Below are 15,456 nucleotides of genomic sequence, written 5' to 3'. Positions count from 1 at the left end.
TCCCTCTGAATTAACAAAGGGGTTTCAGCTTCTGAGACCAATTACACCTGTAGCTTAGCTTTTTACGCCCCACACTCATTTTTCCGCCAAATTGTCTCCGCTTTTGCCTGTTCTGGAACATATTTTGATGTCAGTCATGATTTGACTCAGTGAATCCGTTTAAAGATTTGGTTAGTGATTCATCGCCATATGGCATTCTTACCTTAGATGCTTCGTCGCCTGGGTCCTCTACTCAGGCGAAATGTCACTACAATGTCTGCAAAACCTCCAATTGCGCCTCTCGTGGTTGTGCTAGGGTCTACGGGTACGGGCAAGTCAGATGTAAGTGAGAAGCTGTCTGACCAGGGCCTTCTGACATTGTATAGTTGGCGGTTGAGCTTGCTACCCGGTTGAATGGCGAAATCATCAATGCTGATGCTATGCAACTATACAACGGCCTATCAATCATCACTAATAAAATTACAACTGAGGAGCAGCGTGGTATTCCTCATCATCTTCTTGGCCATATATCCTTGGATGAGCAACCATGGGACGTTGATGACTTCAAGCGGGAAGCTACTCGCACGATACGCGAGATTCGTGACCGGGGTCGGCTACCGATTCTTGTCGGCGGATCGCAGTATTATGTCGATCCGATACTCTTCAAAGAGGTTATTCTAGACGATCTAGAACTGAATACCACCGAATCCTTTCCCATTTTACAGGAATCGGCTGAAGTTATGCTTCATGAGCTTCGAAAAGTCGATGCTATCATGGCTGAGAGATGGCACCCAAAAGACCGTCGCAAGATCCAGCGATCCCTGGAAATTTACTTGAAGAGCGGCAAGCGAGCATCTGACTATTATGCTGAACAGCAAGCGAGAAAAGAAGCTGCGCAACAAGATGCCAACAAAGAACCTTGGGAGAACTTGTTATTCTGGGTCTATTCCCAGCGCGAGGTATTATGTGAACGTCTGGATAAGCGAGTGGACAAGATGCAGACGGGTGGACTCATGGATGAAGTGCGAGAGCTCTACGACTTTAAACACAAGAAAGAAGCAGAGGGGCAAATTCTCGATATGACAAAGGGTATATGGCAGTCGATTGGTTACAAGCAGTTTGAACCGTACCTGGCTGCCATCGACGAAGGACAAGATCCTGCCGCCATTGAGAAATTGAAGACTGCTGGACTTGAAAAGATGAAGGCGGCCACAAGACAATACGCCTCTTACCAAACCCGCTGGATCAGACTCAAGCAGATCCCACGAATCCACGAAGTCGGCCCAGAAGCCATGAAGAACATGTATCTGCTCGACAGCACCGATGTTTCCGAGTACGGTAAAAACGTGGTTGAGCCTGCGGTAAAATTGGCACAGCAGTTCCTTCGGGGAGAAGATCGTCCACTACCGACTGAGATATCTGAACTTGCCCAAGAGGTTCTAACACAGGTTGGCAAACCACCTCCCAAGGCAACACCATGCAAACGTACATGCGAAGTTTGTCATACGACATTGATGACTGAGGAGGCCTGGGCCGCTCATTTGAAGAGTGCGACTCATAGACGTGTTGTCCGCAAGAAGGCTAGGACATCGCTTGTGCCGGTGGAACAAAGAAAAGAGAAACAAAAGACTGAGACGAAAGAAGATGAGGCAGACTCTGGTCCAGAACTAGGGTCTATGTTCTCAGAATGAATACAAATTTGTTCAAATATTCGTGATCTATCTAATGAGTATGCGGATATGTCATAAGATATTCTTCGGACAGTGACTGCACAGACTACCGCCCTTCAGATAGACCCCGAAACGCTGCGGATCGTTTCGGATAGTGACTATTCGCCGAGGCGGAGATCAAGACCATGAGGATCTGTGATAGCCTTGTACCAACCAGGTGGGACTGCTTTACTCAAACCCGCCCTGCCAAATCTTGTCAAAAACAGTGATATAATCTGTTCTTTTACTGCAGCCTGTCGATGGAGAAAGCCAAGGACGTCTTGGCCGTTGATGATCACCTTCTGGCGCTGACTATTACTAACTTTTCTCATAGAATCCCGTCCCTGGCAATGCTTTTCACCCAGCAACAATTGGCAAGTCTATGTTCGCCTTATACAATAAGTATCAAGGATCATGGTAGTTATGTTGAAGGACAGAGCGCCGGTGACTCCTACCGACGTAACAGCATGATTATAAGCAAGCCGTTTAACCGAGTATTGATCATGAGGTCTTCGGCATATCACGAATGGAACAGAACACGTAGGGCTCTAAAACGTAGATCTCCAACCGGGAGAGTCGGCCATATATCGTCCGGCAGGGTCTATATCCCGCTCTATATGACGGGAGGTTTCGCATATAAGTGGCCGCCGAAGGTAACATGCGGAAAGTTTATGGCCCTGGCCCTTGTCGAAACTAGAACTGCTTAGATACCGGTAGAGTCATCCGTCATCGAAAGTCTGCGGAGATACGTCAAGCTTGGAAGTTGGAACAGAACGTTTCCCTTGGCGCAAAGGCTCGCATAAGCCACCAGATGTAGCTTAAGTGGCTTAACCTCCCGAAGCTTCCGAGCTTTACGAAAAATCCAGACGTTAGCGTAACTGATCCTTTGACTGGGGTCTGTATTTCTGTAACAGTCGACGACTATCTTTCGCGTATTCGTTTAGACAAACCAAATACCGTTATTAGTCTCTCGGGTATCGTGCACACAGATTTGATCTAATAATTTATACATGTGGCTTCTTCAACTTGACTCATCCGCCGTTATCCCGTTGCGGCGGACTTGACTCCAAACTCCGCCGCTATTCAAAGAAGCGGCTCGCTCTCGGACCCAAGTACTCGTAATTGGTCCATTCGGAGAGATTCTAACGTGAATGTTCAATCCATTTGAAACTTTGCATTCGAACCTGGCGTTGGATCAATGTTGAGCCAGGTATGGAGTTAACGAGATCTATCGGACCAGAAAAGTAAGGCAACAATATAATTGCCTAGCCAAGCCCTAGACTTTCTCCCTTTTATGAGATTTGATAGAGAATTGTCATCCTTCTTATACCCCTGAATGAACAAACATCTGATACGGAATTCGCGGATCCCGGTATGCGGGTTTAATTCACCTAGGTCAGCTTTTATGCAGCGGCTCAGCTAGCGACGTCCAATACCAACTGAAGAAGCACCAACTGAACACCTGGACAGGCACCAGACAACCAGACAGCCCCAGACCCCTAGCAGAGACGGACCTTGATTGTACCGGTAGACTCGGGATCTTACGGTCCAGTCAGCTGCCTTGCTTATTATCTTTTGGCCAGTTTATAGCCTACACATTTTACATTTACCTAAATTTATTCTTTACATTCCCTTATCATCTTTGTTTCTACAGTATTCAATCTCTGAGCTATCGCTTGTGCCCCTCCCCCTCACCTGACCCCAGCGGCAGCCCAGCGAAAGTGGCAGTGGCGGGCTTCAAAAAGACCCCAGTTTCCGCTTCCGTTTGCGCATGCCCGTACCCGTAACCTCTACCTGCCTAACCTAACCAAACCTAACTCTACCAGTGGAGCTCACATTGGCGTCATAGCATAATTTACTCTACTTTACTCGACTTCCACCTCCAAATCAAATCTCATCGAACCTTTCAGGAACTGGTTATGTGAGATTATTTTTTCTTTCTACGAGGATATGTCAAATAATATGGCGTCTGGATCTGGCTCGGGCCATGCGCATTCTCACAAGTCGCCCCGTGTCTTGGCTTGTGTCTTATGTCAACACCGAAAGATCAAATGCGATCGAAACACGCCCTGTTCGAATTGCATCAAGGTGCGTTCATTGACCCATAGTCCCTGACCTCTTTTGCATTGTGGCGGCCATCTTAAATACTCCGCCCTTGCTTTTATAGACTGTATATAGGATCCGCGACTAACTCTGCAAGGCCAATGTCACATGCACCCCAAGCACTCCTGCTCCTGCTAGGAAGCGCCGGAGACCAAATCAAGATCTTCAAGAACGTCTGGCGAGATGTGAACAATTATTGAAGCAGTATGCCGATGGCTCTGTACCATCACCGGCTGCCATGACTCATTCGCCTGCTACCAATGGCTCTATGCAAGATGCTTACCCTGCCACACCAACCAATATTGATGGTCAGACCAAGTGGAAGCCAGCAGGCAAGATGGTCAAGGAAGAGGGTGGCGTCCGTTTCATGGATAGTTATCTTTGGGCAAACATTCATGACGAGGTGCGTGATCCGCCACTAACTACTATACAAAACTAACATCATGAAGCTACAAGCCATGAGGGAAATTGTCGATACTGATGACCCAGAAGAAGCCAGCGTTATGGGATCCGAGGACCTGAGCCCGGATTACAACATTGATCTTTTGATCCCTTCTGATGCCTCGAACAGATCTATCGAGGACCACCAACCCGATCCCGTTCACATCTTTAGACTCTGGCAATTGTTTGTTGACCGCGTCAACCCCCTGACAAAGATCATCCATGTCCCATCCGTTCAGCCATTTGCGTTGGAGATGGCCACCGACGTGAACAAGATCCCCCTCAACTACCAGGCTCTGATGTTTTCCATCTTTACCATGGCGACCGTATCTTTATCCGAAACCGAATGCCTCCAGATGCTGGGAACTACGCGAGATGAAGCTCTACGACGCTACACCATCGGAACCAAATTGGCACTGACAAAATTCAACTTTTTGAAGAACTATGATATGGTGGCTCTGCAGGCATTGCTACTGTACCTGGTAAGATCATTTTGTGCTGCATGCGATTTTGAGCTGACAGGGTCTAGTTGTCTCTTCAGAATCGGTACGATCGCCATGCTGCCTGGATCTTGAGCGGTATGGTTGTACGAATTGCCCAGAAAATGGGTTACCATCGCGATGGTGATTACCTCGGCCTCAATGCTTTTGAGACTGAAATGCGACGACGTATGTGGTGGCAGATCATCCTACAAGACACAAAGAACGCCCTGGTCTCTGGATTGAGTCACTCGCTTCTCCCTAGCAGCTGGGATACCAAGATGCCACAAAACGTAAACGATGCCGACTTGTTCCCCGGATCAGTCGAGCCCATTCAACCGCGCGAGGGACCTACAGAAATGGCCTTTTGTCTAATCGGCTACCAGATCGCCAAGTTTTTAGTCAACGCAGAATCTCTTCACGGTCACCCTGGTTTGGAAGCTGCCGTTATGGGAGACCTTGAAGGTCAAGACCCCTCGAATGTCCCGACTCTCCAGGAGTACAGAGATTTGGTAGAAACATTGGAACAGAATCTATTGGAGGTGGAAGCTCGATACATCGACCCGACCGCTGGAAACGTACACATTGCTGCGCTCAGCATCCGTCCCATGATTTGCAGTAAGATGAGGGAGATGATGATCCCAATGAGAGAACAGCCTGAATGGCAAAATGGAGAGATTCGCGACAAGAAGGACAATCTATTCAAAATTGTCTTGATGAATAACGAACACAGCACCGATGCTTACGGAATAATGGACCAGACGGGATTCCTCTGGTTCATGAAATATCATTTCCAGGTTGATGTCTTTACTGTTATGGTGAAACAGCTTTGTCAACGACCGAGGGGATCGCTCGCTGCCCGCGCCTGGAATATGGTAGAGAAGATCTATCATTACCACCCTGAACTTTTGGATATGAGTCACAAGTCCAACTATATTCAGGCACAGACAGTATTGAAGGCATGGAAGAACCGCGAACAAGCATTCAGAGAAGATGGTCAGGTCCTCGAAACACCAAACTTTATCTATCGCATACGAGACGTTGTAATGAGCGAAAGTCGAAATTCCGAGCCCTCACCACAACAGCCGACCACCAATGCTCCTCCAAACGCAACCCAAATGACAGATCTTGATCCATTCTTGGGCAACTACCTGGATGTCTCGACTCTGAACTGGGATATGTGGGGGACCATGATTCAACCACCACAGCAGCAGACTCAACTACCGGTTTCGTTATATGGCAATTTCCCCATGGGCAGCATGTAATAGAGTCGAACAACAAGACGAAAATTTGGCGAGGCACGGACGGGAATCTCCAAGGAGTAGGGTGCATTTCAGGAATAGAGCGGCGCAGGTTGATTTACGGACGGTTGGACTACCAGGGTTATTTACTGTACCAATAAACTTGTCATTCAAATATTCATTCACGGGTAAAGAGTGGTCTAGATGATTGTAGAGTGTGTTTTATTTGGGATGACTGGACTGCCTTTGGCTTTAGTGAGTGTCCACCACTTCGATACCCTTCCGTTACAGGATATTTTCTCTAGCATTCCAATTTCCCTTTCGAAATATCGACCACGACCCAGTCCATAGTTCAATGACCATCAACGCTGTGTCTAGATGTTAACACCATTACGAGGGTGCGGGGTTCCCGGGACGGACTCGAGGGGGTAGGTGTTGCGCTCGAGGGTAGTTTGACGGCGGCGGAACCAAGGGAGGTTGCACCCGGCGGCATCAGAGTCGCGACGAGCATCAGGGCCATCCTCGTCGTCGTGAGAGTTGGTGGCGGGGCGGCGAGGACGAGTGGTATCAGTAGTGTCGCTGCGAGGCTCGGGGCCAGGTCGCCAAGCGAAGTACACAATAACACCAATGAAGACGATGAAGACCATGGCGCAGATACAAACGACGAAGACATCGGTATCGATGTTGTTCATTCGGGGCTTGAGATGAGGGGTGCTCATGATTGCGGTTGCTTGGTGACTCCTGTGGCGGGTTAGTGGTGATAAGGGATGATGTGATGGTGGGGAGACTCTACCAAGATGTTGTTTGGGGATGTTTGCAAGATTCTTCTCTCGAGATTGGCTTTGTCCCTCAAGATGAGTATGAGTTGTCGAAGAATTCGTAGGCGAAAGGCTCCTTGACGGAGGAATTGGCGATATTTATCCTCATCCTGAGGGCAAACGCTGGAACAGGAGAGAAGCCATCGTCAATGGGAGCGACATTGAACAGCAGGCAAACGGGGCACAATACGGAAGATGTTTATGGAGCGTTTGAAATTGGGATTTGAAGTTTATCTAGACCCATATGCAAACGGCAAAAGAGGGGTCGCCATTCATTCGAGTTACGGCTATTGTCACTAAATATTGGCACACATATCCGATGGAAAGCACTCGCATCAGTTCGATGCAGATCATTGTATTCATTCTCTGAGTATGAACCAGCACACCCATCCAACCTTCTTCATCCTCTCAAACCTGCGCACCAGGCACCGCATCCCGTTCATAGATATTGAGACTTCTCTGCTCAGCAACCACCCTTCCAAGCCCTGCATCGCGCGCCGCCTGCTCCATAGCCACCTTCTTCTCCTCTCTCTTCTGCTGCAAGTGCGCGAGACCCTGAAAGCAAATACAGGGCAAGATGAAGATGAGGAAGAGGAGTACCATGCCGATAGTCATGCCGATGATGGCGATTTTGTCAGAGTGGGATCCGTCTTCGATGAAAGTTGTTTCGCTGGCTGATGTGGCAGCTGAGACAGCGGAGGTGGTGATTGTAGTGAAGGAAGACATCTTTGCGTTTGATGTCGTGCAGTTGTAATAGTGGTTTTGCTTTCCAAGAGTTGATGTGTTTGATGTGTTTGGGGATAGATGATTTGGTGTTGGTGGTGAAGTGCAGTTTATATGTTGATTCACTGGTAGTGCAGCTGGCGAACAGGTGAACGCAGTGGCAGCGCAGTGCAGAACAGATGCCTGTTTCTTAGCAAAACAAAGCGTTGTTTGGGTGCACAATGGATTAAAAGTATGAGCAAGAGTCTTTGTTCGCTTGTTTTAAGATTTCTCGGTATGTTCGTTCATCTGGATCTCACCCTGGAGCATCAGAAGGGGACGCAGGAAGTACATGGTGTTTTGTTCTTAATTAAAGAGAACAACACAATAAATGACCAAGAGATGATCGATTTAACAAGAGATGTTACGAACATACATTCCAGCTTCGGTACATCGTGATCTTGCAATGTGAGATCTCATGACTTCGACTTCAAGAGTCATTGGGGGCAACCAACCACCCGTAGGCATTGATGATGCACAAGACTACCACTGGTTTAAAACAACAGGTTACGACATCATCGAACAGTTACTCTTGTAATAAAATACCGCGGTTATAATTAGAAGCGCCGAGCCACAACGTCTGATCATGCGTGTCTCATTGAGAAAATGTGCGAATAGCTTCAAGTCCGTTACAGCTCCGACAGTCTGGTAGACGCAGCGGGCCCAAGACCCATGTTTCGGATGGACACAAATTGCATGCACTCTAGGCCAGAAGAGCATTGCTCCATGGCACCTTGGATGCTCATATTCTCTGCACCGCAAGCTTTAGACCAGTACTCTGACGACGCGCAACACCGCTTTGACATAGCACTGGATTGTTCTCAAAACATGAGGCGCAACTCGTCGGACAAAGCAGATGCACAGCGGTTCCAAGCATGATAAGCATGCATACGAACACTGACAGAATTACAACATATACATCAGGCGAAAGAATGTAGATCTCTAAAATGAAACGACACCTAGACGGAAAAACTAGGTGTCGAGATTAACGATGGATCCAATTTCCCAATATTCTTCTTTGAACAGTCCAAGACTCAGAATGAGCCTGCCAACAATGCTGTCCACTCTCTACACTAGACAGCGTGTGGCGGACGTTCATTCTATCTGAAGAAGAAAGGAAAAGAAAATTCCCAACCAGCGGAAAATTTCACGATAACAAAACTCAAGATCCTGCTTAGTCAGGTGAGCAGCACGTGATGAGCAGAAGCATGTGGATCACGTGTGTCCCGAGATGATGAATTGGGAGCTTCCTATTGGTTGAATGGACCGAGAAGCCGAGAGCCCGTTCCGATACTCGAGAATAGGAAGCCATCATCGATCCTTGGTCCAGCACCAGACGTAACGACGCCGACGACAGTTGAACGAACCCTTGGCCGAATCTCTCCCGAACGAATACCTACCGTCATAATGCTCGCTCAACGTGTTGGCGTCAACGCCCTTCGCTCAGGTACATGCGCAAAAGCGACTAACCCCAGCTACGGATCGCTAACAATGGAATAGGCGCGGCCAAGCCTTTCTTCACCCAGAACATCTCCAAGAGTGTTTTCGCTGCTGGTCTCTCTACCTCTTCTCCCAGCCGGTATGCCGATAATAACAATTACCAATGGCTGAGCTAGTCTAACACGTGTATAGCGCCCAAGGTTCCGTCAAGGTCTCCCAAGAGGACGGCCAGCAGATCCTCGTTAACCAGCGCCTCAACCGACCCGTCTCTCCCCATCTGGCCATCTACAAGCTCGAGCAGACATGGTTCGGTAGCTCCGCCTGGAACCGTATCACCGGTTCTACTCTCTCCGTCACCCTCTACGGTTTCTCCATCGCCTACCTCGCCGCTCCCCTCGTCGGTCTTCACCTCGAGAGCTTGAGCATCGCTAGCTTCGTCGCCGGTCTTCCCCTCGCCGTCAAGGGTGGCCTCAAGTTCACTCTTGGCTTCCCCTTCGTCTACCACGCCATCAGCGGTGTCAAGCACCTCATCTACGATGCCGGCAAGGGTTTCGCCAAGTCTACTATTGTTCAGGCCGACAAGTACATCTGGGCTGCTAGCGTTCTCGGTGCTATCGGTCTGGTTGCTTTCCTGTAAGATACCATATTACAAAAGCGGGTTAGAAGAGTGGGACAAAGGAAAATAAAGCAACATGCGCAGTGGATGATACACCAGTTGCAAGGGACATAAGGAGCATGGACGAGAGACGAGACTCGTGTACGAGTATTTAGCCTGAAAGGCATTCTTGACTTTGAGCAAACAATTTTATTATCTGTACACAAGCGCCTTGAAATGCTAGGGCTTATCTAACCAATATCTCGTGAGGTATTTCGCGACCCAAACGCCGTTCGCCTGCCATGATCATTTTAATTCTACTCCAAGTTTCGGGCATCCAGGATTGTGCGTATCAACCTCCTGTTACCAGAGGAAGCAATCTTCTCTCCAATGATGGGTCCAATGAATTCCTTGAGTTCGGATGTCTCGCCTTCCGCACTGGTTGTTCCGTTGACTCCATTGGCGTCTGAGCTAATGTGGTCCGCCAGTGAGCCAACGGCCTGAACAATGCCTTGCACCAGCATCTCGTAATCCACTGTACCCTCTGCCTTTTCCTTGAGAGGTTGGAGAATGCCTGAATCAAAGGTCTTGAGGTTTCGCAGGACCAAAACGCGAATAGCTTCTGGGCCGCCTGCCTCAAGTAGACCATGAATGGCACCGTAGAGGACCGCAGGAGGTTTGGTGGGGTCGAGGAAGTATTTGAGACACGTTCGAGTGAGCTTTGGTCGGAGAAGAGTGTTGGAGGCCGAGTATTTGCGGGCAATTTGCCCAACAAGAGATGCAGCTAGTTGCCTCAGGTCATACTGCTCCTTCAAAGCGTCGGTGCCCTCATCAGTGCCCAGTTTCCTAGCCATGAGACAAGTAAGAGCTGGCGCGGAAAGGGGGCTGGCGTATGGATCGAGGAAAAGACTCTTGTTCTCAATCAGAGCATTGGTCAATTCCATCATCTGCTTCAGAGTGAAGGTGTCGTCGAGATGATGTGTTACTCGATCCATAATGAATGTAATAAAGTATGGGATAAGCTGATGGAGACCAGGGTCGTCTCTCACGGAGCCCAGAGCAGCCTGTCGAAGGCGCACCACTTCTTCATCGGGATTATCGTCCAGAACAGCGGCCTGAATTTTGTCAAAGTAGAGTATAAGCTCCTTGCTCACAATGTGCTTAACAGATGGCTTCATGGAGACGTTGTCGTTGCCTGCAAGGGCAGATAATGCGGGATTGGCGCCAGGACCCTTGGGAAGAAGTTCTTGCGATCGAGATTCGGATGTCGTAGGGTTCTGGGGGATTGATGGCTGGACGCCTTCGATAGCGAGCCAGTGTGCTGAGAGATGTCAGTAGAAATTCAACATGGGTCGAGACGGACCTACCTGTAAAACCCATATCGCGCGGCACTTTGGGCAGAGGCGCATTGATGAGCTTCTCGAAATCGACTTCTTCATCTTCGATATAGAAGAGCGGTTGACCGGGGCCAAGACTGGCCTCGCCGTATCGAAGCGGACGCGTAGAATCGTATCCGTAGAGGGGTTCGACGTCGAGAGCCTTGAGCGCGAGCGAGATGTCGTTGACGGTAAGGGTTGTTCGACGCGAGGCGCGCATGAATCGTAGAGCTTCTACAATGACCTGACCAACGCGGTATTCGACATCTTGGGTTAAACACTTCAGGGCTTCTTCGTTGAGCGAGCTGATGCCGACCGACTCTGCAACATCCTTGACATTATCAGGATTCCAGAGAAGCTTGGGAGTCTCAGCAGCCATGGCGCCGACGGTTTGCGCAGTGGGCGCTTCAATTAGGGCGTGTCGTCAGTAAGAATAGAGATCAAAGTCGGTGTGATCCTGGGATGATGGAAATAGTATATGTTTGGATGGTGGATGCGTGAAGCTTGACGAGGCTGAGATGGAGATGCGGATTTGGAGTTTAGGTGTGGCTTGATCTGGGGTAAGCGCCACATTTGTAGCCGGCTGAGTGATGTCGATATTCACTATCAAACTCAAACTGCTTTAACATGTCTTTCACTTTTTATTTGTTCCCCCCTTTTTGTTTCCGGCATTGCAGGTTCTGGGCATGTGCGTCAAAATTTTATTTCCATCATGCTCTTACACGATAGACGGACATGATCTTCCAATGCAGCCATCCCAACGATGCTTAACGGTTTGCTACAGCTTTCCCTGCCGAACTACTCAAAGCCTGAAGTCTAGCCTTCGTTTTGATGAATTTCAAACTGGGCAGGTGGGTAACAGTAATTGTCCTTCAGGGCTCAGGCGTCCAAATAAAGTAGCTTGAGTCCTGGTCTAGGCCAACATAAAATAACTGGGTTGTTTCGTCCCTTACACTTACAGCGACTATTTCTTCTAACCTCCGCAAGGTAGCCCGAACAGGCATCTCAAATGGAAGGGTTTCGCTTACAGTGCAGGCCTTCAGGTTGAACGCCATTTGAAAAGACTGAAAACTCCATATTCACGCCATCCCAGGCAAAGTCGAGCTCAAGTCCACGCCCTGAACCAAGCGTCATCATCTCAAACTGAGACTCAATACTTGCACCAGGCCATTTCATTGTGCACATAAATTGCACCTGCAGTTCATCGCCCATCTTGCGGTAAACGTGGACTCTATTGACTTGACCGAATGATTGTGTTAAGAACCGAAACGGCTTGTGGTGGTAGGCCTCGTCGATTCGGTTCGCAAGCAGACAAATGATCGCCCTCAAGAAACGCTTAGCAAAGTATTGTACGAATCTGTGAAAGTGTGGCTTACCTTGTTCACGAGCCAAATAATTGACCCTTCAGATTCTGAGAGTACGCCATAGCTGGCGCGAGCGATGCGAGAATGAACAGCAGAGAAAAGCTGAATGCCAGGAAGGCGAATCCTGTAGTTCAGGTTGTCTGAAAGGATATGAGTGGTTGTAGATGGAGTGAGCAATTGCACGGCTGCTTTCAGTCGAGCGTTAAGATAGGGTTTCTGACCAAAGCTGCTATCTAATACGAAATGCTAGAGATCTCTTGTTAAAAGCCATCCTCGGCACCCTTGATGGAACTCACCGATTTTCCCGGGACCAAGTCGACACTCTCGATTTGTGATCCAAGAAGAGTCACGATCTTGTCAACAATGGGGTCGAAGATCGATGCAAGTTCATCTCTAAGTTGCGTCAGTAATTCCTCACCGACCAAGTTTCATACATACGCGCTGAACGAAAGAAAGACTGTTGTATAGCCACCACTGGTCGATGGAGCAGAAAATGGATAATTTTCTGACTGATGCAGCCCCAGGACAGTGAGAGTCCATGCAACCTTCCCAGTAACTTCGCACGAAAGCTTCAAACTCTTCCTCTGGAAGAGTCTCGAATACTTGCAGAGGATAAATTCCTTTAACCTTTGCCTTGAGAAGGTCCATAAAGGCATCACCGAGGAAATCTGCCCCGGCAAAAATGGAATCCTGTGGGAGGATTTCTTCCATGGAAAAGCCTTGTGCTCCCTGAACTCTGTATACGATAGTGGACTGTGGTCTGGTGAGCTTCTTGTTTGCTTGTAGCCGAAATACTTACAACCGTGACGCTGTCGCAATAGCAATAAACGACCACATCTCCATCTTTGACCTGTTGTGACTGATGTTACATCGGGGTTGGACTCAACGAGGACCACTATGGGCAAGATTACTTACGAAATCAACAGTCAGCTTGGTCAAGTCTGCAATATGAGCAACTGCAGTAACCTCCAGACTTGAAATGCGTTTGGGAAAGACCCTGGCATCATCGGAGAGCATGCCGGCTTCTCGAAATGCCTCGAATATCAGCAAGCGTGCATAAAGGGGCCAGGAGGCTGGAAGTGTTATGAAAAGCTCGATAGATACGCGATGTAGAACGCCAGAAGGATCGAGTATGGAAGATCTTTGAACGTGGCTATCCCAAAGAGGCTTAGAATAGTCTCCCATGGCTTTCTTTGCTGAGATGTTCAAAGCCTCAAGATGAGCCTTGGTCTTGATGAAATTACGCGAACTGCTGACTTCGTGAGGCAGGTCATCATTTCGGAGAAGGGCAAACTTGAGCCATTCCAGACACCAGCTCGGATGATTGCTGTTGTGAATGTGGTCACAGAGGCTGCTGAATTGCTGTCAGTGTATGATTACGATCAGTATATTGGGAATGAAGTTCCATAAGCTTACTCTATACCATCACCCAGCCGTACAACGATAGACAAACCAGCTGCTCCCTGACGAGAAGCCATTTTGTGAATTCGTTGGATGGAAGGCCGAGCTATGTTATTTGAGAAAAGAAGAATATCACAAGCGAATGGGTAGTAAGGGTGAAGTAAGATTTCAAGGAACGACCGATGGAATATGAGAAAGCTCTATAAGTAAAGGTCTGGCTGGGTTGGTGTCGTGTGACAAACTTTGGGAAGCGTCATTCACCGACTAAGTATTCATGTTTGTTTTCTCTGACGTATACTCTTGGGTACTCTTTGAGCTAACAATGTGCCGTCTGCTAATGTTACTGGCCTGGCTGTTCTTGCATCGGTAGGTTGACGACGCAGAGAGCCTAGGTCTAGGGAGCATGCAGGACACCAGGCATGTATCCGAATTTGAGCATGAATTTGAACTTAAGGCCAGTGTCTAAAGTTACAGAAAGCAGAAGAGTGGTAGTGCAATCAAGAGGAGGGACACCGAACGAGGTTCCTCATGGCTGACATATTTTGGTGTGTATGGGAGATAGAGCAACTGTTGTGTCAAAAGCCAAAAGTTAACAATACCAATGGCCATCGGTCAAGTAAAGAAGATCGTCTACAAATTCTTCCTGTCCAAACCCAGATACACCTATTTGTAAAATGAAGCTGACGATGTATTGTCTCAGACCAAAACGTGGTGTTGAGTGGCAGGTGGGGCAATCTTATCGATTGCCCACGTGACCTTCAGAAAATGTTCGCGACCCAGCTGCATCGGCAACCCATCGTAATGAGCATTGGATTGCAAGAGACCCTCGCCCAATCCATTCCCAACCCTCACAATGGCTCTTCAATCTTGCCGCTCCGGCCTTTTGCGGAGCAGACAAGCCGCTCGCACACTTATGCCATGCGTGCGAACATACGCCACCGACTCGACACCCGAATCCTTCAAAACCGCAAGTCCTTCCGATGCCGCCCCACGATGGAGTCAGACACCTCCCGCCATGAAGGCTCCCATACAGCTCGACTTCGCAAAGAACCCTAAAAACAAGATCTGGAACGTCAACAACGACCCTAAGAAGTTGGATGAGGTGTACGAGCGTCTACTGGGACCCGGCGGCAGCAAGCTTTTGCCTGAGGAGATTAAGTGGTTGGCTGTTACGCATAAGAGTTTCGATCAGGGAAGAAGAGGATTTAACGATCGATTGGCGCTTTTCGGTATGCTGGATAATTGCAATTGGGAGGGTATCATATGCTGACCCCTGCAGGACGAATGACCCTCGTCATGGAGACGACAAAGACGATCGTTGCTAAGGACCCTGTCACAAAGCCAAAAAAGGATGGTTTCGAGCGAGAACCGTTCCTACATCCCAGCTTGCAGTCGGTCGATAACCTGTCTCATATCGGAGCTAAGGATATTGCTGGCAAGTCAAATCTATCTACTCTCGCAGCCGACGTGGGGTTGATCGACGTTGTGAGATGGAAGCCTCGAAAGGTATGGACTACAGTTTTCTGTGTGTTTCTTAACTAACATAAAGTAGGTGTCAAACCTCCGGGCTTCCGGTGTTGATGTCGTGCTCAACGGTGCGATCATGGCTATCATTGGAGCCGTCACCCTGCAACACGGAGGAGCTGTAGCATCACAGGTTGTCAGGGAAAGGGTATTGTCAAGACTACAGGAAGACGCATAGCGAGTGGATTAATCTGTATCATATCTGTACCATTTACGAAGAGGTT

General features: G+C 48.5%; 7 protein-coding genes across 7 annotated transcripts; 4 read left to right on the top strand and 3 right to left on the bottom strand.

Annotated features, from left to right (window-relative positions):
• Positions 1 to 252: 252 nt before the first annotated feature.
• On the top strand, positions 253 to 1,670 carry FIESC28_02046 (uncharacterized protein; the record flags this gene model as incomplete). The annotated part of the gene is made up of 2 exons (XM_031156196.1): positions 253 to 321; positions 366 to 1,670. 2 exons carry the CDS (start codon positions 253 to 255, stop codon positions 1,668 to 1,670), a joined length of 1,374 nt encoding a protein of 457 aa, XP_031019729.1.
• Positions 1,671 to 4,029: 2,359 nt separating this feature from the next.
• FIESC28_02045 (uncharacterized protein) lies at positions 4,030 to 5,976 on the top strand (the record flags this gene model as incomplete). The annotated part of the gene is made up of 3 exons (XM_031156195.1): positions 4,030 to 4,194; positions 4,241 to 4,714; positions 4,762 to 5,976. 3 exons carry the CDS (start codon positions 4,030 to 4,032, stop codon positions 5,974 to 5,976), a joined length of 1,854 nt encoding a protein of 617 aa, XP_031019728.1.
• A 350-nt stretch (positions 5,977 to 6,326) lies between these two features.
• On the bottom strand, positions 6,327 to 6,671 carry FIESC28_02044 (uncharacterized protein; the record flags this gene model as incomplete). The annotated part of the gene is made up of 1 exon (XM_031156194.1): positions 6,327 to 6,671. The coding sequence occupies one exon, from the start codon at positions 6,669 to 6,671 to the stop codon at positions 6,327 to 6,329; it is 345 nt and encodes a 114-aa protein (XP_031019727.1).
• A 507-nt stretch (positions 6,672 to 7,178) lies between these two features.
• Positions 7,179 to 7,496, bottom strand: FIESC28_02043 (uncharacterized protein; the record flags this gene model as incomplete). The annotated part of the gene is made up of 1 exon (XM_031156193.1): positions 7,179 to 7,496. The coding sequence occupies one exon, from the start codon at positions 7,494 to 7,496 to the stop codon at positions 7,179 to 7,181; it is 318 nt and encodes a 105-aa protein (XP_031019726.1).
• A 1,443-nt stretch (positions 7,497 to 8,939) lies between these two features.
• FIESC28_02042 (uncharacterized protein) lies at positions 8,940 to 9,609 on the top strand (the record flags this gene model as incomplete). The annotated part of the gene is made up of 3 exons (XM_031156192.1): positions 8,940 to 8,979; positions 9,033 to 9,111; positions 9,165 to 9,609. 3 exons carry the CDS (start codon positions 8,940 to 8,942, stop codon positions 9,607 to 9,609), a joined length of 564 nt encoding a protein of 187 aa, XP_031019725.1.
• Positions 9,610 to 9,884: 275 nt separating this feature from the next.
• Positions 9,885 to 13,785, bottom strand: FIESC28_02041 (uncharacterized protein; the record flags this gene model as incomplete). The annotated part of the gene is made up of 9 exons (XM_031156191.1): positions 9,885 to 10,888; positions 10,935 to 11,348; positions 11,972 to 12,278; positions 12,320 to 12,553; positions 12,604 to 12,698; positions 12,742 to 13,043; positions 13,107 to 13,150; positions 13,223 to 13,661; positions 13,724 to 13,785. The coding sequence occupies 9 exons, from the start codon at positions 13,783 to 13,785 to the stop codon at positions 9,885 to 9,887; spliced, it is 2,901 nt and encodes a 966-aa protein (XP_031019724.1).
• A 776-nt stretch (positions 13,786 to 14,561) lies between these two features.
• Positions 14,562 to 15,410, top strand: FIESC28_02040 (uncharacterized protein; the record flags this gene model as incomplete). Its single annotated transcript, XM_031156190.1, has 3 exons — positions 14,562 to 14,937; positions 14,988 to 15,214; positions 15,261 to 15,410. 3 exons carry the CDS (start codon positions 14,562 to 14,564, stop codon positions 15,408 to 15,410), a joined length of 753 nt encoding a protein of 250 aa, XP_031019723.1.
• Between the last annotated feature and the right edge of the window lie 46 nt (positions 15,411 to 15,456).

This window comes from Fusarium coffeatum, assembly GCF_003316985.1.
Source record: "Fusarium coffeatum strain FIESC_28 chromosome Unknown BRIP53273_contig_45, whole genome shotgun sequence".
Taxonomy (NCBI): Eukaryota; Fungi; Ascomycota; class Sordariomycetes; order Hypocreales; family Nectriaceae; genus Fusarium; species Fusarium coffeatum.
Note: the sequence above shows the minus strand (reverse complement) of the source record. Positions and strands in the feature narration are given on the sequence as shown.